Raw genomic sequence first — 22950 nt, 5'->3', positions numbered from 1 at the left:
TTGAATATCCTTTCTCCACCTTTTCCACCAACACGTTAGAGATCAACTTCAAGAACAATTCATGATAGGCCACTGATTATCTGCTTCTTGGTGGTGGTCAGGCTCACTTGACTGAAACTGCTCCAGCACCAGTCTACAGCTCCAGCAACTTGAGATTCATCATGACCTTAAATGTTGCCCGGGGAAGTTTGTATGTTCGTTCTGTGGCTGCATTTTGCCTCCCAGATGTTTTGGTTTCCTCCAAAGATGTGCAGGGTGGTAGGCAGTTAATGTGATCCAAGCAGGAATGGGTTACTGCTCAACAAAAAATGAGATTGCTTGGAGAGCTGGGACTCATTGATTAAATGGCTCCTTTTCTGTCAAATAAATATATCCAAAGGGTAATACATACTGGCAATGCCAACAGTATCAGCTCCTTTTGTTTCTTGTACAAATACTGTAGCCTTATATCTATCCTGATGCAGGGCATCAACCCAAAATGTGGACTATCCCATTGCCTCCACTCATGCTGCTTGATCAACCAAGTTCTTCCAGCAGGTGTTTTTTTGTGTCTTGAATCTCTCCTTTGATTAAGCCTTTCATCCATGGGAATATTTATCTGTCCATATCCTCCGTGATTTTGAACAATTGCATTAAAAAATTTTAACCTTCTCTATTCACCAGTATCATTTGACTGAAATTGATCCAATTTTGGGCTATTCTATCCAAAGGCATCCATAGCCCTCCCTATTGTGTAGACCTAGGATGGCATCCTTTTGTTTGTAAAGACAATAAAGGGAACAACCCATCAGTTCAAGTTTGGTCCCAGGGGTTAATCCCATTGGCACCATTTCTCCTCTGTGCTCCTTTTACTCATAGTCACTCACATTCTCATCAATTTACTGTTGATTCTTCATATATTTAACTAGTCTAACAACCTGGAATCTATTATGGCAATGAATTCAGAGACAGGAGTACCAAAGCACAATTTTCATTGCATAGTGCTCCTCACTAGGGATCTAAAGCAAAACCAGAAGAGACATTTCTCAGACGAGTTATAACAGTACACAAGTTTGTTACTTAAAATGATATTGCGTAGATCTCCATCACATCCTGTTTGAGCAGCAGAACATTCACCAAAGGAGTGGCACATTGAACAAAATAGTCAGGAGAGCCTCATCATGAATGTATTGCTGGAGGTTTCATGGCATAACAACCAAGGTACTCTGCTGATTCCCACCTATTTTTTCCGCAGTTGATGAATCAGTATTCTGCGGTGTTTAACAGCTAGGTGAAGCAGAGTGAACGAAGGGCGTAGAATGTACCCTCAGTAGGGTAATTCAAGATGCAGCAACAAGAATGGCCTCCGAAGTGTAACGATTGAGTGGTTAAAACCTGAAGGACATTGACTGATTCTGTAACCAGTAGCAAGAGAAAAAGTGATAAATGTGACCTAATCCTCAGCTTCATCTACATGACTGTGGCAGCAACTGCAATGCAGATCATGTGGACAAGGTCCCAACTTCACACCGATTGAACTAGGCCACCTCCATTATTGTTATCACTAGGTTTAGTTTAGAGCTACAGTGCAGAAACAGGCCCTTCGGCCCACTGAGTCCGCACCACCCCCGCACATTAACACTATCCTACACACACAAGGGACATTATTTTTTTAACATTTATACCAAGCGAATTAATCTACACACCTGTACGTCTTTGGAGTGCGGAAGGTAACCGAATATCTCGGAGTAAACCCACGCAGGTCACAGGGAAAATGTACAAACTCCATACAGACAGGCACCCATAGTCAGGATTGAACCCGGGTCTCTGGCGCTGCAAGGCAGCAACTTTACTGCTATGCCACCGCCCAAGTCTAGAAGTGGAATAAAAGTAAAATGCTGGAAAAATTCAGCAGATCGGGCAGCATCAATAAAAAAAATGTCTTAAGAATTCACACAAAGACCCATTATTTGGTTTTCAATTTTACAAGCAGTGGAGTACAAGAAGACATCTGAGATCTCAGGGCAGTGTCAAAAATTAAAACACTTGAACCTTCTTGTAATTTTTTAAAAATATAGCTGCATGTTCTCTTATTTCAGTACTCATTGGAAGAGAGCTGGAAGTTACCATCTTTGAGAACTAGATTGTAAACTTTCAACTTCCTCAAATTTGTCTGCAACATCATATCCCTCAGGCATTGTCATTTACAATTTCATGCTGGTTTTCTCTGATCCATTGAAAATTTAAGGTATTATGCTGATGGAATAAGCCAAATCTTTCTGGAGTAGGATATTTTGAAACAAACTAGATATCCTTCAATTCAAATACTTGTCTCTCAGAAATGGCAGACGAGTTAAACCGTTACTTTGGATCTGTCTTCACTGAGGAAGACACACACAATCTCCCAAATGTTCTAGGGGCCGGAAAACCTAGGGTGATGGAGGAACTGAAGGAAATCCACATTAGGCAGGAAATGGTTTTGGGTAGACTGATGGGACTGAAGGCTGATAAATCCCCAGGGCCTGATGGTCTGCATCCCAGAGTACTTAAGGAGGTGGCTCTAGAAATAGTGGAAGCATTGGAGATCATTTTTCAATGTTCTATAGATTCAGGATCAGTTCCTGTGGATTGGAGGATAGCAAATGTTATCCCACTTTTTAAGAAAGGAGGGAGAGAGAAAACGGGTAATTATAGACCAGTTAGTCTGACATCAGTGGTGGGGAAGATGCTGGAGTCAATTATAAAAGACGAAATTGCTGAGCATTTGAATAGCAGTAACGGGATCATTCCGAGTCAGCATGGATTTACGAAGGGGAAATCATGCTTGACAAATCTACTGGAATTTTTTGAGGATGTAACTAGGAAAATTGACAAGGGAGAGTCAGTGGATGTGGTGTACCTCGACTTTCAGAAAGCCTTCGACAAGGTCCCACATAGGAGATTAGTGGGCAAAACTAGGGCACATGGTATTGGGGGTAGGGTACTGACATGGATAGAAAATTGGTTGACAGACAGAAAGCAAAGAGTGGGGATAAATGGGTCCCTTTCGGAATGGTAGGCAGTGACCAGTGGGGTACCGCAAGGTTCGGTGCTGGGACCCCAGCTATTTACGATATACATTAATGACTTAGACGAAGGGATTAAAAGTACCATTAGCAAATTTGCAGATGATACTAAGTTGGGGGGTAGTGTGAATTGTGAGGAAGATGCAATAAGGCTGCAGGGTGACTTGGACAGGTTGTGTGAGTGGGCGGATACATGGCAGATGCAGTTTAATGTAGATAAGTGTGAGGTTATTCACTTTGGAAGTAAGAATAGAAAGGCAGATTATTATCTGAATGGTGTCAAGTTAGGAGGAGGGGGAGTTCAACGAGATCTGGGTGTCCTAGTGCATCAGTCAATGAAAGGAAGCATGCAGGTACAGCAGGCAGTGAAGAAAGCCAATGGAATGTTGGCCTTCGTAACAAGAGGAGTTGAGTATAGGAGCAAAGAGGTCCTTCTACAGTTGTACCGGGCCCTGGTGAGACCGCACCTGGAGTACTGTGTGCAGTTTTGGTCTCCAAATTTGAGGAAGGATATTCTTGCTATGGAGGACGTGCAGCGTAGGTTCACTAGGTTAATTCCCGGAATGGCGGGACTGTCGTATGTTGAAAGGCTGGAGCGATTGGGCTTGTATACACTGGAATTTAGAAGGATGAGGGGGGATCTTATTGAAACATATAAGATAATTAGGGGATTGGACACATTAGAGGCAGATAACATGTTCCCAATGTTGGGGGAGTTCAGAACAAGGGGCCACAGTTTAAGAATAAGGGGTAGGCCATTTAGAACGGAGATGAGGAAGAACTTTTTCAGTCAGAGGGTGGTGAAGGTGTGGAATTCTCTGCCTCAGAAGGCAGTGGAGGCCAGTTCGTTGGATGCTTTCAAGAGAGCTGGATAGAGCTCTTAAGGATAGCGGAGTGAGGGGGTATGGGGAGAAGGCAGGAACGGGGTACTGATTGAGAGTGATCAGCCATGATCGCATTGAATGGCGGTGCTGGCTCGAAGGGCTGAATGGCCTACTCCTGCACCTATTGTCTATTGTCTATTGTCTTGAAATGCATGCTGATAACCGTACAAAGGCAATGGGGCAGTTGGCCTCTCAATGAAGGAATAAAAACAGGAAATGCTGGAAATACTCAAGTCAAGCCTCATCTGTGGGGAGAGAAAGGTTCAAGGTCAAAGACACTTAAGTACAGACTGGGAAGGAAGCAAAATAAAAGTTTGTTCAGTTGTAAGGATGGTAGGGGAGAGATGTCTCTGATCCTTCATTTCTCACATCATCACTAATGATATGATGGAATGAAGGAAATGGGGTGATTTAGTCCAATCAGGAATACATGAGGGAACAAAACAACCACTGCATTGAGTTAGAAAAGCAGAACAGAAACAGGAATTCAGCCTAAATTGTTAAACTGCAGATGAAATGTTTGTGTTTCAGTTCTAAATGAGTAATTTGCTATATTTCATTGCAGACTTAAAAAACCTGTTAAAAGATCAAAATAATTTAACCAAGAAGATTTATTGCAATATATTATCCATTCAAACACATCTTCACTTTAAAAGCAAATAGAACAGAGACTGTGGTACATGGAACAGGAAGAAATCACAATTTCAGGCAACTCAGTTTAAATTAACAGAACATTTCCTTGAATCACAATGTTCCAACAATAATTGCAAAAACCATCTTTTCTGTAAAAGTTTGCAAATTCAAATTGTAAGATGTTAAATGTATAAATTAAAAAGTCTGACTAAAAACTGCAGATATGAAATTTATATCAGAAAACAAGTCACCTTTTAATAACTGTTCTTTATAAAATATTTGATTACATTAATGGTTCAATATATACATCAGACAGAAATAATTTGAACACCATACTACAAAATAATACCTATATAGCAGATTTAACCTATGCTCAATACACTGTATTTAGTTGACCACATCATAGAATATTTTAGAAAGCATATTTGGGAAGATGAACATACTAATATAAGAACACCTGTGAATTTAAAAGTCAAGTCACAAACATCAAGGCCACAAAGGAAGGGCTCAAAATTTGAGGCGATATTAATCTGGGCATATGCAATTTACCTCTGATATTTTGTACGATTCCCAATTTCAATATAGATGCAAGAAATGTTAATATAACAATGCTAGATAACACTATTCCACAGTAAACTGATCAGACATTTTTTATCATTTCACAGGAGCAGAACAAAATGTTCCGGATACTCAAATACAGGGTCGATCCTTGCATATTTCAAAGACAGGGTTACGTGGTGAAATTGGAGTGTGTTGTTATCACAATAACAGGGCGATTTATACATGAACAAAAATAAAATATTGCAAAAAATTGCAGATCGTGCAAACCAGTCGTTAATGGAAAAGGTAACTTTGTCCAAATCAAATTGAAAAAGGTGCTTTGAATGGTCACATTTAATTCAGATAGACTGCAAAAATAAGTAAAAATCTTCAAGTGTCAGTGAATAACATCAAAACAGCAACCCTTTACAAATTTCTAACATTCTTTGCTAGATTTTTATTAACTCAAAATATGTACCACATATTTTCATGTCAAGGTAAATGTTTTCTTCAATATGCCAGTAAACTTACTGTAGTTATCCTATTTGTTCTGCATGTCATCAGAGTCTCACTTATTTTTGAAGAAAACTTTACAAAGGTTCATTTTAAAAAATAAAACAGATATGTATGTGAAATCGTGCAACTTGGATTTGGCAGTTCAAATTTTAAAATTGGTATGCTTATTATGTGCAAGCAACAATATGTTAAACATTTAAAATAAATAATTTAGATTTCCAATATAATGGGGAATTCAAATGTGGGCATATCAAAAGGAACTGGAGCTCGATGCCAAATAAAAATCAGAATAAAAAAGTAGATGCTGAAAATCAAATATGAACAGAAAATGCTAGAGACATGCAGGAGCTCAGTAGGTATCTGTGGAAAGCAAAGGAGTGTTAATGTTTCAAGTCCTTCATCAGAAATCAAAGAAAGGAATTTAGTTAGCTTTAACTTGTAGTAGAGCGGTGGAAAGATGATTAGGACAAATGGAATACTCTAATAGGGCCAGAGATACCTGAAGACGCCATTCAACAGTATGGTTAACGAGAGTGGTTCGAGAGAGAAAATAATGCAATATGCAAATGGTGTTAAATATAGGTCAGAACTCGGGAAAATATTGTTTGTGTTATCTCCCTAATCACCCTCATTAACCTATCATGGCAATCTGCGACTCACCCTACCAGTTATCCCTTTTGATCTATTCATTCTCCTGCAACATAAAGTTTCTTTTTCCCAGTGCTGACAAAGGGTCTTTGACTCGAAATATTAACTCTATCTCTTTTGACAAAAGCTGCTTTAGCTATTGAGTGTGTCCTGCATTTTCAGTTTAGAGCTAAATATTATTTAGCATTACTTCTTTAATTCTGCAATGGTGTCCAAACATTCGTCTATTTTTAAAACATAAATTTTATATATATTTCTATAAAAAGAAAATGTAAGGAACAACATAAATCTGATATGTACCAAAACTGGGCCCAAGCTCCAGAATGAAACCCTACCAATCTCTATATAAGGCAGCAAATAACTACTCGAGCTATACCTTGTAAAAAAGTTATTGTCACTTAATTAGAATAGCCCCATTGGGTTCTAATATACAGCTTAAGCTTAATGAAAAATAGTAACATCGGTGTATAAATTAGCTGCCAGCTCATATCATAGAAAATATTACAGACAGTGTTTATGAGAGAAAATACAAACTGGAAGGAAAATATGCAAAACGCATAAACAAATTACCCACCATTCTAAAATAAAATCTGCCACAGACGACTTAAACTTCCGTTGCAGCTCGTCATTGAGATCTCCCATTGTTCTTTGGTCTTTTTTCCTGTTCCCTTTTCACCCTTTCCAGCAATTAAATGGCTTTTGAATAGCATACACAAAGTATGTACAGGACATTCATTTTAGCTGGAGGAACTGTATTTAAATAACTGTACAACTCAACGTAGATAGACATTAAAATAGTAAACAAATCAACCATTTTGACAGAGAAGAGATTCTCTGATCCGCTCGTTTAAAAAAAGCTGAGAGAAAATGCAACTTCAATGAACTCAGTGTGTTCAATGGTTGACTTAATATGCAGAATTTTTATTTGGTAAAAGTACCAGATTTGGAGAAAAGTACTTATTGGAGGCCTAGTGTTCTCGCTGTACAATACAGACTGAACTAGAAGTTTCAGACTGAGGTTGTGCATGATCATTACAGCCAATGTCCAGGACAGCTCACAGACTATAAAAAGTATCCTAAAGATAGGCTAATGCTGGTGGATAACTTAATATAATAGCATCATGCAAACGAGCCTCTTATTCCAACAAATTATCATCTTCACATTCACCTTGCATGGAGTTTTCAGTCAACACTTCACTTCCAAAGTGCTCACTCTCACCCCCAAAGTATACCCCATCAGCATCATAAGCTTCCTCCTCCATGCCATTATAAAATTCCTCAATGTCACTCTCCTCTTCCCCGTCGCCAATACTTCTGCTGCTACAGGACTCATTGTCACTAAGACTGTTGCCAGAAGATGAACCCTCATCTCCTTCAGAGTCTGAGTAGACTTCAGCACCATGGAAAATGTAACGACTGGGTGCCAAGAATAGGTATTGGGAATCTGAAAATTAAAATAGATTCATATTGTAAAATCATGTTAGGAATATACAATATTTATGTAGATCCCCCACCCCCAACACATCTCCATGCACAATGTACATAATTTAAATCTTACAAAAGAGTGATCTCCATCATGCACACCTGGGTTATGCAGTTAAGCAAAAAAGGTTTAGTTTAGCGATGCAGTGCGGAAACAGGCCCTTCAGCCCACAGAGTTTGCACTCACCAGCGATCATCCCGTACACTAGCCCTATCCTACACATTAGGGAAAATTTACTATTTTAAAAAAACCAAAGCCAATTCACCTACAAACCTGTACGTCTTAAGTGTGGAAGGAAACATGGCACCCATGCGGTAATGGGGTGAACGTACAAATTCGGTACAGACAGCACCCATACTCAGGATTGAACAGAATCGCTGGCAGAAGGCAGCAACTCCACCGCTGCACCACCCAGATGGAAAAATATATTTATTAATCCACACGAGAAACCCCAAAGTACAGAAATTAATTCAACAGAAGCATGTGGTTCTGCCAGTCTTTTCCCCAGTACTATTAATGCAAGCAGAGCGTGTATATTCAGACATTCCCCTACAAGCCCAAATGTATTTGCCAATAAAATGCAAGATGACACCTGACAAACAACATAACATGCTAAAAATGTGTGCAATACTCTCAACAAATTGAAAGGTTGGAAAGGAACACCACCATTCAAGATTGAAGCAAAGTCATCCTCTGTGAATAAGGATGAAGGCAGCCAAATAACTGACCACGAGGAGGATGCGTCCAGTGGGCGGAAGAGAGAAGCATTGTGCGTCAATTACAGAACTTATATAATTTGTGGAAACAGAAATTATTTTATGCAACCAACAATATATGCAAGAGTGACCAAGTTCAATGCTCCAGCATATGGTTACAAGAATGAGACTGAGATTTCAAGTAAAACCGACAAGGTTCTCCTCACCAACTTTAGAAGATGCCAAAAATCTAAGAGCAATATAGAACAGCACAAGAACAGACAATGTCTATGACGAACATGATGCCAAGACCACTCTTATCTGCCTGCACGCAATCCATATCCCTCCATTCCCTGCGTATTCAGATGCCCATCCACAAGTCTCTTGAATGCCATGGTCGTATCTGCGTCAACCACCAATCTAGCAGGATGTTGCAGGCACTCACTTACCTCTGCGTAAAAAAAATTTTTTTAAAAATTGTCTTGCACATTGCTTTAAACTTTGCTTCTCTCACCTGAAAGCTATGCGCCCCAGTGGCCAACTTTTCCATCCTTGGATAAAGGTTCTGACTGTCTACCCTACACCTCTTAACTTTAAATACTTCTACCATGTCCTCCCACAATCTCTGGCATTCCAGAGAAAATAATCCAAGTCTGTCTAAGCTTTCCTGTAGCTAACATACCCTAATCCAGGCATCAACCTAGTAAACTTCCTCTGTGCTCTTTCCAAGGCCTCCACATCCTTCCTGTATTGGGCTGACCAGAACTGCATGCAAACCCTAAATACAGCCTTGCCAAAGTCCCACAAAGCAGCATCATGACTTCCCGATTCTTATACTCAATACCCTGGCCTATGATAGCAAGCATACAATTTGCTTTCTTTACCATTCTAGCTACTTGCGTGGCCACTTTCAGGGAACTATGGATTTAAGATTGATGAAGTTAGGGCAGTGGATATTTTGATTTTTTGTTTTCTTTGGAGATACAGCGCAGATGCAGGCACTTCGGTCCACGGAGTCCACGCCAACCAACTATCACCCGAACATCATCTCCAACCTACATACTAGGGATAATTTATAGAAACAAATTAACCTGCAAACCCACAAGTCTTTGGAGTGTGGGGGGGGAAACCAGTGCACCTGGAGAAAACCCATGAAGTCACAGGGAACAAACCTTTGTGCATGTACAATCTCCGTACAGACAGTACCCGTAGATGGCATCGAACCCGGATCTCTGGCGCTGTAAGCTAGCAACTCTACCGCTGTGCAACCCATGTTGTATACATGGATTTCAGTCAGGCTTTTGACAAGGTCCCTCGTGGTAGGCTGTTTTAGAAGATTAAGATGTATGGGATTCACGATGACGTGGTCATATGACTTTCAGACGGGCTTATTCATAGAAGTCAGAAGGTTGCAGTGGAAGGCAGATATTCTGGCTGGAGGTTTATGGCCAGTGGGTTCTGCAGGAATCTGTGCAGGGACCTCTGTTGTCTGTGATTATAAATGATTAGAAATGATTAGATACAAAAGTAGACTTGTGAGTAAGGTTGCTGACAACACCAAAATTGGAGAAGTTGCAAGCAATGAGGAATGCTGTCAGAAGCTCCAACGGGCTATAGACCGGCTGCTGAAATGGGCAGAGAAATAGCAGATGGCATTTAGCCCGAGCAAGTATAAGGTTTTGCAGTTGAGGCTGAATGCAAGAGTGTACAGTGAATGACAAGACCATTAACAGCATTGATGTGCAGAAAGATGTGGAAGCTTTGGAAAGGGTGCCGAGGTTTATTAGAATGTTGCCTGGATTAAAGGGTTTCAGCTATAGTGAGAGTTTGGAATTACTTAGATTGTTTTCTGAAAAGGAGGTTAAGCAGAGACTTAATAGAAGTATATAAAATTATGCATAGAGTCAGAACAGTCAGAACCTTTTTCCCCAGGGTGGAAATGTTCAACACTAGAGGGCATAGCTACAAGGTAGAGAGAATGTTTAATGGTGATGTGAGGGATGGGTTTTTTAAAAACAGTGGTGGGGGCCTGGAACATAGCGCCAGGGATGGTGAAGGCAGATACGAAATTGGCATTCAAGAGGCTTTTGGATAGGCATACAGGAAATAGAAGGAGATGGTTCATGAGCAGTCAGATGGAGCAGCATAGTGGCACAGCAGTAGAATTTTGCTAGATATTGATTTTAGGCCTAACGGAATAAAAGGATGTGGGGAGAAAGCAGGAAAGGGGTACTGATTTTGGATGATCAGTCATGATCATATTCAATGGTGGTGCTGGCTAGAAGGGCCAAATAGCCTACTCCTGCACCTTGTTTCTATGTTTCTATTTTTCTAACCGCGCCAGAGACCCAGGTTCGATCCTGACTATGGGTGCTGTCTGTACGGAGTTTGCACGTGTCCGTGAAAACTTTCTGCACTGTATCGCGAAAGTCTAAAGATGAGACCAGTTCAGCTAGGCATCATGTTCGGCAAACATTGTGGGCCGAAGGGCCCATTCCCGTGCTATGTTTTATGAGTTACACAATCTCAAATTGGCCTCTGCTTCTCTGTTAAAGATGAGACAGGAGAGGCCAGAGATTAATTAATGATCATCTCCTCTTTAATTCTGACTACTACCGGAAACAAATGTGTGCAAATTAAGTGACTAAACATAGCTGCCAAGACTCATACATTGGGCCATGTCAACCAAGCTACTTTAGCAGTTGTGACCATTTCACTCTTGAAAGTTGGTCACTGATTTCCAGCCTTTGATATTCCCAGATGTCGAGTCCTGAACTCCTCTGAAAAATAAATCTTAGTCTTTGCCTTTTTTACCAGCAAACTATGCAACAATGATCTAAAATGATGAAGGGTCTCTAACTTGGTGAAATCCTGTGAAGGAACATAGACTTTGCCAAGAGGATGGTGTTCATAGCAGAAAAGCCATGTGTTCATCAACATCATGACCAGTGATAAAGTGCTTAAGTCATTTAAAACCCTTAGATTAGTGAGCCTTGGTTGACACTCCCAGCTTCTCGATACAAGAAACTCAACAATTAGATCGGCTTATTAAAACAATTCTTTATAGCTGGACTCAGCTATAAAGTCCAGCGATAATTCTTTATAGCTGGACTCAAATCTTTATAGCTCAACTCAAATCTTTGTTCTATATTCACCATGGCATTTGGGACATTGGTTGAATATGACCTCGAGTAGAATTGGGTTACAATAAATCAACTGATTATCACATCTACCAATGGATAAAACACAGCTAAAGTCAAGCCAGTGATCAGAACAGATAAGCAGAACAGCGTGCAAGACAGGCATGGTTGGTGAAAGGAGAAACCTAATGATTAGTTCCAGTTTCCCTTAAACCCAATTGATTTCAAAGTAGGAAGGTATCCTGGCACCATATCAGATTCCCTATGGGAATTTCCTGCCAAGAATGAACTTCAGTTGTACAAGAACAGGATAATGCTAGCATCCAAAGATGCAGTAGGCGGCTCAGGTGTTAATGAAGATTTTGACTGAGGAATCAACTGAGAGCTAGGGATTCATCAGATAAATAAATTGCCAACCAGAGAGAAAAAAGACTAACAATGCCTTCTCTCCACTATAAAGGGATCTCACTTTCTTTATTGTCACTCGCCTGACCTCCAGGTCTGTGAAATGTTTTCTGCACCCTTGCTATCAAGCAGTGGACACGGAAAGTGTCGTTAAGTGTGAACCTTATGGAAGTATGGGGATGAGAAATGAAACAATATGTTGAGAACACATGTAGTCATACCAAGATTTCCATAACAGGATTTCATTTCACAGGACTGCATACACGCAATTTGTTGAGCCATACACCAACCCAACTACTGTCCCTGGTCCCAAGTGTGTTTCTTTGTCAGGGAATCAGGTGTCTGAGTTTTGCCACGGTCCTTCCCAAACAGCCTCGTACACATCAACATTGCTCATTAAAAAGTGGTAAAATCACATTAGCGTGTATGAAGACCAATCACATGGTTTTTGACATGCGTTGACATTGTCTTCACTGCAAATACCACACGCATGCTGGCTGCTGCTCTCAATAAGGGACAAATAATAGCATCTATTGACACTGTATATTACTAGAAAATAGCTGGTAAGCAGCAGGTTGGATGACCCATTCAATCACCATTCCAACTAACATTTGCACGTGAATGCATGAGTCATGGCTTTTAGACAAGCATTTACAAAACAATTGGTGATTGATCACAAAAGCGGTTGGTATAAAAAAGGTGAATTCTGCTTCAAATCTATATTTGACTACTTAACTGGGAAGTCATTGGGTATCGGAGCCTTAGTATCCGCCCACTGTTGGTCTGTTATCTACACTATTACCATTTTAAAAAGTACAAAATGTGAATTTGGCGTTACATATACAATACAACTTACCAGACAATCGCCTACTGATTTGTTCCTTTGGAAATTTACTGCTCCAGCCTTTTTTGAAAGTTTCTTTAGTATATCTTATGTCACTTGGAACATAATGCTCATTATCTGGACAACTTTCCTCAATGTGATGAGTAATATTTGCATCAGTGCCACAATCCCCTGTGGTTTCTGCCACAGGAGATGTACTTTCCTTCCTCTGTATAGTTTCCGGCTCAGGTTCCTCTGGAGTTTCCTTAGTACAACTTGTAGTAGATTCCACAGAAGGTTCATAACTAGGAGCTGCAGAATCTTTACTTGCTGCCAACTTGCAGTTCTCTACTTCTAGCTCATATGAACTAGAATCTTCTGTTAAAACTGGAGGAGTAGGAGGGACATCCAATGGCTGTTCCTTTGAATCTTTTTGCAATCGTGGGGGTTTTTCTGCGATTTCTGTAAGTTTTACTGGATTGCCACAAATGTCTTCAAATTCGCCACCCAAACGATGAAACAGCTCATTAATGACAACATCACAATCACCCAAAAGCTCAACATCAAAGTTAAGATGATGCAAGGGCTCCCTATTAATTAGCACCTGAGGCACATGATGGGGTATAGAACCTGCAAATATATCAATTAAAAATAAAATTGTTATGATTAATAATATGTAAAAATACAGAATTATGCAACTAATTTAAATGTTTTCAGCATGCATTAAAAAAGGTCAATATTTCAAACGGCTCCAGTTTTGATTCACAGGAATTTCTGTAAAAGGAAACATTGATTTCACTTGATTCCTTTTTTCTTGTTCCTGCTTCATAGCCCAAGAAGATGTGCTGATTTAAGAGCAAAAAAGGTACAATTCTTAGAATGTGACAAGTTCTGATTACATCGCCCTCACTGGAAACTGTCGTCATTTTACAATTTTTTTCTGCAAATGCCCTTTTTTTTGTATAAATCTGTTGTAACTTGATTTTGTAAAAAGCCTATACTTCCAAATTTCAACTTGGCTTAACTTGCACTGTTTGATCCTCTAGATGTCCAGCTATTTTTCTCCAAGGAGTTCCAGCATCTATTGTTTGTTATACTGTTTACAGATATTTAGAATTTCAAATATTTTTAATTACTAGTTAAAATAGGATATAATTTTTTTGCACCAATGGGCTCCACTTTAATACCAAAATAAATGTGCAATACAGTTTCTCCTTATTCAACTTATGAACATCTGTAAGAATGGAACCCGTTCAGTACCTAGGGACAGCCTATATACTTTTTCTCACTCAAAGTGCAAGAAATGAGAGATTATTGAATAATAAACCACACATTATTGATTTGCAACTGTCAATATTTGAACATATTTTAAGATTTAAATTTTTTTTGTGAACTCTGCTAATCAAGATGGAGGATCACTTATTTTGATAGCTATGTGTAGCATTTTGCTTGGATAGTGTTCGTTGATACCAATATTTACCAAACACTATTATACCTGACATGTCCCAAGAATCCCATGAGCTTAATTAAAAGATTAGGATTCTTACTTGGTATGAGGGCCACTGGCCGGACTTTTAGTGAAGATCCAATTACAATTAGAAGGTCGACCTCATCCTTGTCGTACTTCATGCTCCTGTGAAATTGCTCGGGTAGGTTTTCACCAAAAAACACAATATCTGGCTTCATAATGGCAAGAGGAACTTCAGGAGGGCACTTTGGACAGCGGGGAACAACCTAAAAAGAGCACAACAAACAATCTGCTGGAAGAAGTGGGTTTAGCAGCCTAAATCCTGCAGCAGGACAGAGTGTAGATTGCAGACATGGTGGGAAAAGGGGGAGAAAGCGATGGCATTCTTATGAGACCGGGTGGGAAGAGGTATAATCGATGTCACTGTAAATAATGGATAGTTTTTCCTGAGATGGAGAGATCGAGAAAAGTGAGAGAAGCGTCAATGATCCAACATACCAGAAACGGGCGATTTCAATTACCTGACTTTGAAAACATTACCTGATTGAATACTTCTTCTCTAATTGCTTCACAATCAACCTTGTATTTGCACATCAGACAAGAGGCCATTGCAAATGAACCTAAGTAAAAATGTCAGAAAACAGTAAAACTGCAAGGTTCATAATTCAAAATAAAATTATTTTGAAAAAATTAGGGAAAGGACCCGAAAGGAAGCAAATCTAAAGCCACGAATAAACTAAATGGTTCCCCAACAACATTTGTCAATATTTAATTTCTAGAATTTGTACTAACACCCCTGAAATATGGAAAATCCTTCCCCAAATAAAACAAATTTTTAAAAAAAATCAAATCCCGAATGCTGGTTCTCCTTTACTAAGCTTAACTTGATGGCACAGGGCACATCAAACATATCTTGTCCCACTTTCTAAAGCCAAAAACGTTTGCAATAAAACAAAATGCTGGAAATACTCAGCTTATTTGGCAGCATCAAGAACAAAGATATTTAACCATTCATCGGGATACTATATGGATCCACAATGATCATACCTTCCAATTCGCTTAAAAAGCACTAGAAATAGATTCCGTGCATGCCCAACATCAACCAGCCTATAAACCCAGCACAAGAATTGAAGCCATGTAACAAAAAGATCTTTGAGCCTGTGCGAGGATTGAGAATCTGTGCTTAAGAGATCAATGTACTCCAACTAGTATTTTCAGGTCAATATTTGAGGTCCTTTGTTAGATCTGCTGAACAGGACAGGAAACTGATGTGAAAATAAGAGGAAAAACTCATTCAGCTATTTAGCTGCAGATGTTTTCTTCTACTAACCATGGCACTCAACAATCCTACGAATGCCAGCAACCTGTTCCAGGGTATCTATGTTCTGGGTGTAATTACGAAGTAGTTTCTCTTGTTTATCCAGCAAGGCAATAAATTTGTGACAAAGTGATGGCTGGAATTGACCAGGATAAATCTCCTGTGAAATAAAAACAGGTGGAATTACCCTCTCACACACATTCTAGTAATTCGAACAAGCTAACAAAGCAGACTTCTGAAAAGTCTAATTTTAATGGGCATAAAAATTCAAAAAAGTGGAACAAGTACATTCCTCTTCAATAATGTTATCAACCAATCCTTTCGATTAATATTACAGATTGGGAGAATGGGCACAGAATTGGCAGATGAAATACAGTGTAGCAAAGTGTTGAATCATGCGTTTTCATAGTAGGAATAAAGGCGTGGACTATTTTCTAAATGGGGAGAAAATTCAGAAATTGGAGTATTGTGAGCAATGTTGGGCCCCATATCCAAGGAAGGATGTTCTGGCCAGCTGGTTTTGGAAATGAAACAAAGTAGACATGGGGAAAGCAGGTGCTCTAGGGTAGAAGGAAAGTAGAGCTCAAAATTATGCAACACTTCTGCATTAGTAGATAGCAACGGCTGGACAGATTCAAAACTGGACAAAGTGGTTGTGCTAGCATCAAGTTGGAGGGGGGGATTAATTCTTTCATTCATTAATATCACGAAGAAAATTAGAGAAGGAAACAACTGCAGATGGATTGATTGATATGATAGTAGAGTTTGATATCTGTATCCTCCATGTGCATACATTTGAGTAATAATGCAGGCAGTATGCACAGCTGAGCAATTAAACATAAGAAATCTATTTGAGGGAAGGTTAAAGTCAACACTGACATAAATTTAAATCAGAATAAAACAGTTCGACACAAAGTGAAATAGTCAATAGCATAGTTCAAATTGAACTATGGAGAAAGAATCGTATGGCACAATATTTCAATATTTATACTAATAATGTGCAATTAGATGACGTTCTTTTTGAACATCGTTTCCTCAATTTCTCATCTCTGCCTCTCACCTTAAATTAATGGTACATGATTTCCCAACATTTCCAAACCATGTATATTTATTTACCTTGGCAAACTTAAAAAATGGTCTAGGGTCTTTTCTGAAGTACTCAATATCAAACATGGCGTGAGGATCTGGAAGGTCTGGAAAGTCAACTGCCAATCTAGCATAAATCCCATCTCTTGATCTGAAGTCTGGTATTCCACATGAAACAGAAACCTAGAAAAGTGCATCAAGCCCAATTTATTGATCAATTGAAGACAAAATAATGTTCATTTTATTTACTCCTCCATTACAATAAAGTTAAGATTTTGCCAAAGAAAATGGAACTTGAATTCAAGTGGCCAAGCCAAGTTTCCAACCATCAGAAAGGTAAAAGCCAGGGAAATTGTGTCTTACAACACGAGCATACAAGTTGAAGTGATTAAAATGGTAATTGTAGTGGAATTAAATGTACATATACTGCAAAATAAAATCCAAAGCTATCAAAGTGGTAAATGTTTTGCTTTGATCCAATTTTTCAATTCTTTTTTGGAACAATAATTTTAATTTCACAATGTTGAGATTTTATGCTTTTGTTCTTGTTGCTCCTATCACCACTTAATGGCTCAGTTATGAAGCCAGTAACTCGAGCAATTTAATCCAGCAAAATCCTTGGCTCCTCCTTGGGAACAATTACATCGATTGCTTTAAAAAAGACAAAGTGCTGGAGTAACTTGGCAAGTCAGGTAGCATCTCTAGAGATCACGGATCGATGATGTTTTGTGTTACGATCCTTGTTCAGACCAGCATCTGCAGTTTCTTGCATCTTACATCAATTGTTTTTGTCTATTTCAGTAACACCTCTACCGATTATGGTGTGGTAAAGGTACTATAAATAAACTATTGGAAACTGAGTTCAGACTCGCATGCATTTTCACACTTGGCACTTGGGATGGATGCACTAATACCCCTCCTTTTGGTCTTATTGATTAATGCAGAATCCAGAGAAGTGTGGAAACCACCAGATCCTTCTAAGTTGTCAACATAATGTTAATAGAATGGCCGATAACCAACACAAAACAAACCTTGTGTAGGAAGGAACTGCAGATGTTGGTTCAAACAAAAGATAGGCACAAAATGCTGGAGTAACTCAGCAGGTCAGGCATTTACGTCACGTCAACCATGTGTCCCGAAAATACACCCATTCCTTCTTTTCAGAGATGCTGCCTGTCCTGCTGAGTTACTCCTGCATTTTGTGCTTATAAAACAAATCTTAATTTATTGTTCATTAATGTTCTCAATTTTAATAAACCGTACTAAACCCTATCATTTAACACATACCCCAGCTCCAGTGAGGACCATGATATTCTTGCTTTCTTTCAAGATTCTCACCACATCCTCCAAGGTGTTAATATCTTTGCGCTTTTTCCGCTTTGGTGGCTCTGACAAAATATTGAGAACAATCTGCCAGAGTGTCATGTCATCCAGATCTGGTGGAGGACTGTTCCCTCGCAATAGATCCTTCAGGATAGATCGTGGGTCTGTACCCAACATAAGATGTTGCTGGACAAAACTATATGGACCTAGTTGGAAAGGTGAAATGGGAAAAATTAAAACTTTAATAAGTTAAGGATAAAAGAGTGCAAATATAAGCAGCATTTCCGTTCAACTCACCACAGATGGTCCATCTTATCATTACCCCATGATTTCTTTAGAAAAAATAAACCCATGGACACGTTAAAGCTTAAACTCCTGCCAATAATGCCTCTGGGTAAACATAGCAAATGAAGTTTATTGAAATCAATCTCCGGAGGGAATAAATGATTTTTAAATCTAGGAAATTGACAATGAAGAGGTTGCGTTTGACCATAATTCTTATCAACAGAAACTTGCACTTGTACAACAATTCAAGAAATATGCCATGACATTTCCTAGGAGTGCTACCAAGCCTAGAAGAATAGACACACAAGGAACTACAGATGTTGCAATCTTGAACAAAGTACAAAGCGCTGGAGGAACTCAGCGAGTGAGGGAGCATTTGTCAACTTTTCAGGTTGGGACCATTCTACGGACTGATTGCAGAAAGAGGGAGAAATCTGGAAAAGAGAGGGTGGTAGGACAAAGCCCGATAAGTGATAAGTAGATACAGGGTTGGGGGAGGGTTGGCAGATGTGTGCAGCTGGTGACAAAAGCAAGAGTTGAAAAGGAGACAAAGGGGCATCAGATAAGAAGTGAAGAGGAGTGAAATATAAAGTTAGGAGGGTTATAGGTGGAAAGAGACATCTCCTGACTGGACATGTCATCATATTGTGGAGACAAGTTTTGTTACATTGAGATAACTCCAATCTCAAAAATGGTTTGTGCCTATAAAATGCCCATCATCTTATTAATAGTGATCATACTTTAAAAAATGGCTGATGCCATGGCTGTGCTTAACATCAAGAGTAATCAGATTGAGATACACAAACAAATTATCAAAGAACATAATTAGGATAGGAATAATAACCTGGCTTGCAAGCACTATATAATTAACCCTTAATACATGTTAAACTGTACCTATCCGAGCATGAGGGGTCCAGTCACTTGAGCTGGCGTGAGAGGTTTTGTCGTCATCACTTTCCCACGAGCGAATCCCATTTGGAATAGCTTCCTCAGGAGTAGCATTTGCTGCATGTTCCACAGATACACCATCTGAAATTTGAAAATGCAACTACTATGAAACAATATCCTGGGTAATAACAAACAAGAGATTTATCTTGTTCACAGCAACTATTCACAGCGGCAAGAGAATCTTGAATCTTTAACAGATTAATAGCACCAGGTTTATCTAGAATTTCCATCCAGTTTTGGACAGTGAGGATTCCTGTGAGAAACACTTTGCTGGTTTCCACCCTCTACCCGCTAATAGGAACTCACACAGCCTCCAACATGGCCAAGCACCCTCCAATTGAGACATGAAGAAAATTGATCAGCAGAGTACTGATATATTTACTCTGGCAACATGGTGACAGGGGTTCACTGCAGTCAGAGCAATCAAGATGTTCAACCTAGGCTGGTTGATTGTAGAAGTTCATTCGCAGGACAATTTGAGCCTGTCATAGAAGCACAGAAACAGTCCCTTCAGTTCAACTTGTCTATGCCAACCAAGATGCCCCATTGAAGCTAGTCCCACGCTCCCATTTTGCCCATATGCCGCTAAACCTTTGCTTTTGATGTAGCTGTCCAAATGCCTTTTAAATATAAAATAGAACCTGTCACATCTACCTCCTCTGGCAGCCAGTTCCATATACCCAACATCCTCTGTGTGAAAATGTTGCCCCTCTCACCTTAAGCCTATGTCCTCTGGCTCTCGATTCCCCTACTTTGGATGAAGTGCATTTACTCTAACTATTCCCCATAACCTTGTATACCTCTGCAAGATCACGCTTCCACCTCCTGCACTCCAAGGAATAGACCTAACCTGCCCAACCTCTGCATAGAATAATACATCGCAGGGATGGGCCCCTTTGCACACAATGTTTGTGCAAAACACGACTCCACGTTAATCTGATCTCTTGTCCAGTACGTGATCCATATCTCTCTATTCATTGCACTTCCATGTGTCAATTTCAAATCTTTAAGTGCGCCACTATCGTATCTGCCTCCTCCACCAGCCACAAGAGTGTGTTCCAGGCCCCCACCTCTGTGTTTTTAAAAAAAAAAGCTTGCCCCACACATCTCCTCCTTTCCCAAGCTCCCCCCTCCTCCTCCCCATTTCCCTCCAACTCCAACCCATCTACTCCTCCCAACCCAACCACTCCCATCTCCTGACCTTTTTCCCTTCTCCTCCTCTCCCGACCCACCCCTTCCTCCTCCTCTCCTAGCCCCCCCCTTCTCTCCCGACCCCCCTCCTCTCCCAATCCCCCTCCCCCCTCCTCCATCCCAACACCGCCCTCCGCTCCCAACTGCCCTCACCAACCCCCCCACGTCTCCCACCCCACCCCCTTCCTGCTCCCACCCCCCTCCCACCCCATCCCTTACTCCTCTCCCAACCCGCCTCGTCCTCTCCTAACCCATAACCCTCCTCCTCCTCTTCTTCTCCCGACCCTTAACCCTCCCACCCCCTTCCCCCCCACTCTCCCAGCGGCACCCGGGCCGGGCGGGGACCGCTACCTGTGGCTGCAGCGGGCGACAAGCCGCCGCTGTCGGGCCCCCCGCTCCGGGGATCATTGTTTCCCGGAGGCGACCCGGAGGCCTGGCGCTCGCCTTCCGCCGCTCTCCACCCCCGCCCTTCCTCCGGCGGCTCTTCGGCACAGGCGGAGACGGCGGCGACGGCGACCGTGGCGTCTCCACCGTCCAGGCGGGACTTTTTGGCGAGCTGGCCGAGATCCAGGTCGTGGTTGTCGGCCGCACGATCCCGTCGCCCGCCCGCCTCCGCCATCTTCGCAGAGATTTTAAACGGAGTCACGTGACGACGCCGGCGGAGGGCCAGGGGTCAACCGGGCTGAACAACAACAAACAACTGCCCAGGAAGCAACTGCAGGCGCTGGCCTGCACCCAAGACAGGCACTAAACGCGGGGCAGGCAGCATCCCTGGAGAGAAGCCCCTCTCCAGACTGAAAGTCACGGGAGAGGGAGACGAGATATGTGGAAGGGTAAGGGTGTGAAAACGACAGATCAAAGCAGAGAGGCTGTTCAAGGAAATGTAGAATGTCACCTTCTCCCCAGCCAACAATGAACCATACAATCAGCAAAATTAATCAGGAGGACAGTGAAACTAGTCGGAAAACCAGGATGGGGAGGGGCGGAGAGAGTGTAAGCAAGGCAAGGGTTACTTGAAGTTAGAGAAATCAAGAAATCAATACCGCTGCCCAAGCGAAATACGAGGTGCTGTTCCTCCAATTTGCTCCGACAGTGGAGGAGACCCAGGTCAGAGAGGTCACTCTGGGAATGGGAGGGAGAGTTAAAGTGTTTAGCAACAGGTGCATGCTCTGGCCTCCAGTCTAGCCAAATTAATGCTTCCTTTCCTCGGCGCTGGGCATCACCAGCAGGGCAACAGGCTGCGATTGCATCTTCACTTTCTGTGATGCTGACTTGCTCTCTCCACAATTTGCTCTCTCATGCAATTTGTCTCCCAATCTGCTTTGCAACTCCAGAGGTGCTCTTTGGGCACTGGGCAGAGGATTTTGATGACATGCCCTCACTACATTCAGTCCCGAGTATGCTATTCTCTTCCCCACAGAAGAAGGTTTTGAAGTTTTGCATCTAGAATATATTCCCATATTCTAATTTATTCATCAGGAATGTCATTATAAATATATTCAAATCCTGCATCAGCGTTTTATCACAAGTTTACCAGAAAATATATTCCTGAATCCTGTATTCTTTATTCATCAGGAATTTCTTTATAAATATATTAATTTTCTGTGAAAACCTGTGTCAGTATTCATCATATTTACCAGAAAATGTCATGAAGGTTGCAGCTAAAAGCATTCATGCCAAGGACCTAATCTTGGCTGAGGCGATCTTTGAATCACATCCTCTACAAGACTCCTACTACCTCACTGTTCTTGATGTGGTCTCCTCAATTATATAGATGGAAACATATACACTTTGGGCATAAATGTCATTTTAAAACAAGCCCCTTATGGCATACTCCATACTACAGTATAAAATATCTCATGATGTTGTAAAATCCTTAAATTCACCGCGACTGATACAGTTTTTAAAATGAGCATTTACCACCTTTAACAACAACTCTTTCAATCTTCTCGAGCCACTGATGAGGTGCAAGATGACTGGAAGACAGGAAATGCGGTACGTTTATTTAAGAAAGCCAGCTGGGATGTTAGGTAATTACAGGCCACTGAATCAAATGAAAAGGATAGAGGAATTCTTCAAAAATCCCGAGTGACAGTTTTAATCTACACTTAGAAAGGCAGGGATTGATTTGAAATATTCAGCACAGATTTGTTGGAAGGAGATCCTGTCTGACTAATTTAATTGAGGTTTTAATATTGGAAGTAATCAGATAATCAGTGTAGTTGACGTGGTTTGTCTGAACTTTAGTAAGGCCTTTGACAAGGTCTTGCATAGATGGCTGGTCCAACATATTAGACCCAATAAAATACAATGTGCCAAATTGCACCCAAAATTTGCTTGTTAATAGGTTGATGGGGAAGCCTGCAGCCACTAGTGTACCATTGGATCAGCATTGGGACCACTGCTGTCTGTTCTATACATTAACTATTCGGATGTGAATGTAGGAGATATGAATAGTAAGTTTGGTGATGACACAAAAAAATTATGTTGTTGATAGCGAGAGACTTGCATGTTGGATAG

The 22950-nt window shown here is 40.7% G+C and overlaps 1 protein-coding gene across 1 annotated transcript; it reads right to left on the bottom strand.

The window, feature by feature from the left end:
• Positions 1 to 4538: 4538 nt before the first annotated feature.
• Positions 4539 to 21095, bottom strand: sirt1 (sirtuin 1). Its single transcript, XM_078413255.1, has 9 exons — positions 20782 to 21095; positions 19186 to 19320; positions 17971 to 18212; positions 16714 to 16866; positions 15610 to 15757; positions 14820 to 14899; positions 14359 to 14545; positions 12845 to 13441; positions 4539 to 7709 (listed from the first exon to the last, which is right to left on the bottom strand). Exons 1-9 carry the CDS (start codon positions 21047 to 21049, stop codon positions 7402 to 7404), a joined length of 2118 nt encoding a protein of 705 aa, XP_078269381.1. The 5' UTR covers positions 21050 to 21095; the 3' UTR covers positions 4539 to 7401.
• Positions 21096 to 22950: the final 1855 nt, after the last annotated feature.

The sequence above is a fragment of the Rhinoraja longicauda genome, chromosome 16 (genome assembly GCF_053455715.1).
Source record: "Rhinoraja longicauda isolate Sanriku21f chromosome 16, sRhiLon1.1, whole genome shotgun sequence".
NCBI lineage: Eukaryota > Metazoa > Chordata > Chondrichthyes > Rajiformes > Arhynchobatidae > Rhinoraja > Rhinoraja longicauda.
The sequence above is the reverse complement of the archived record's forward strand: the minus strand, read 5'-3'. Positions and strand labels throughout refer to the sequence as shown.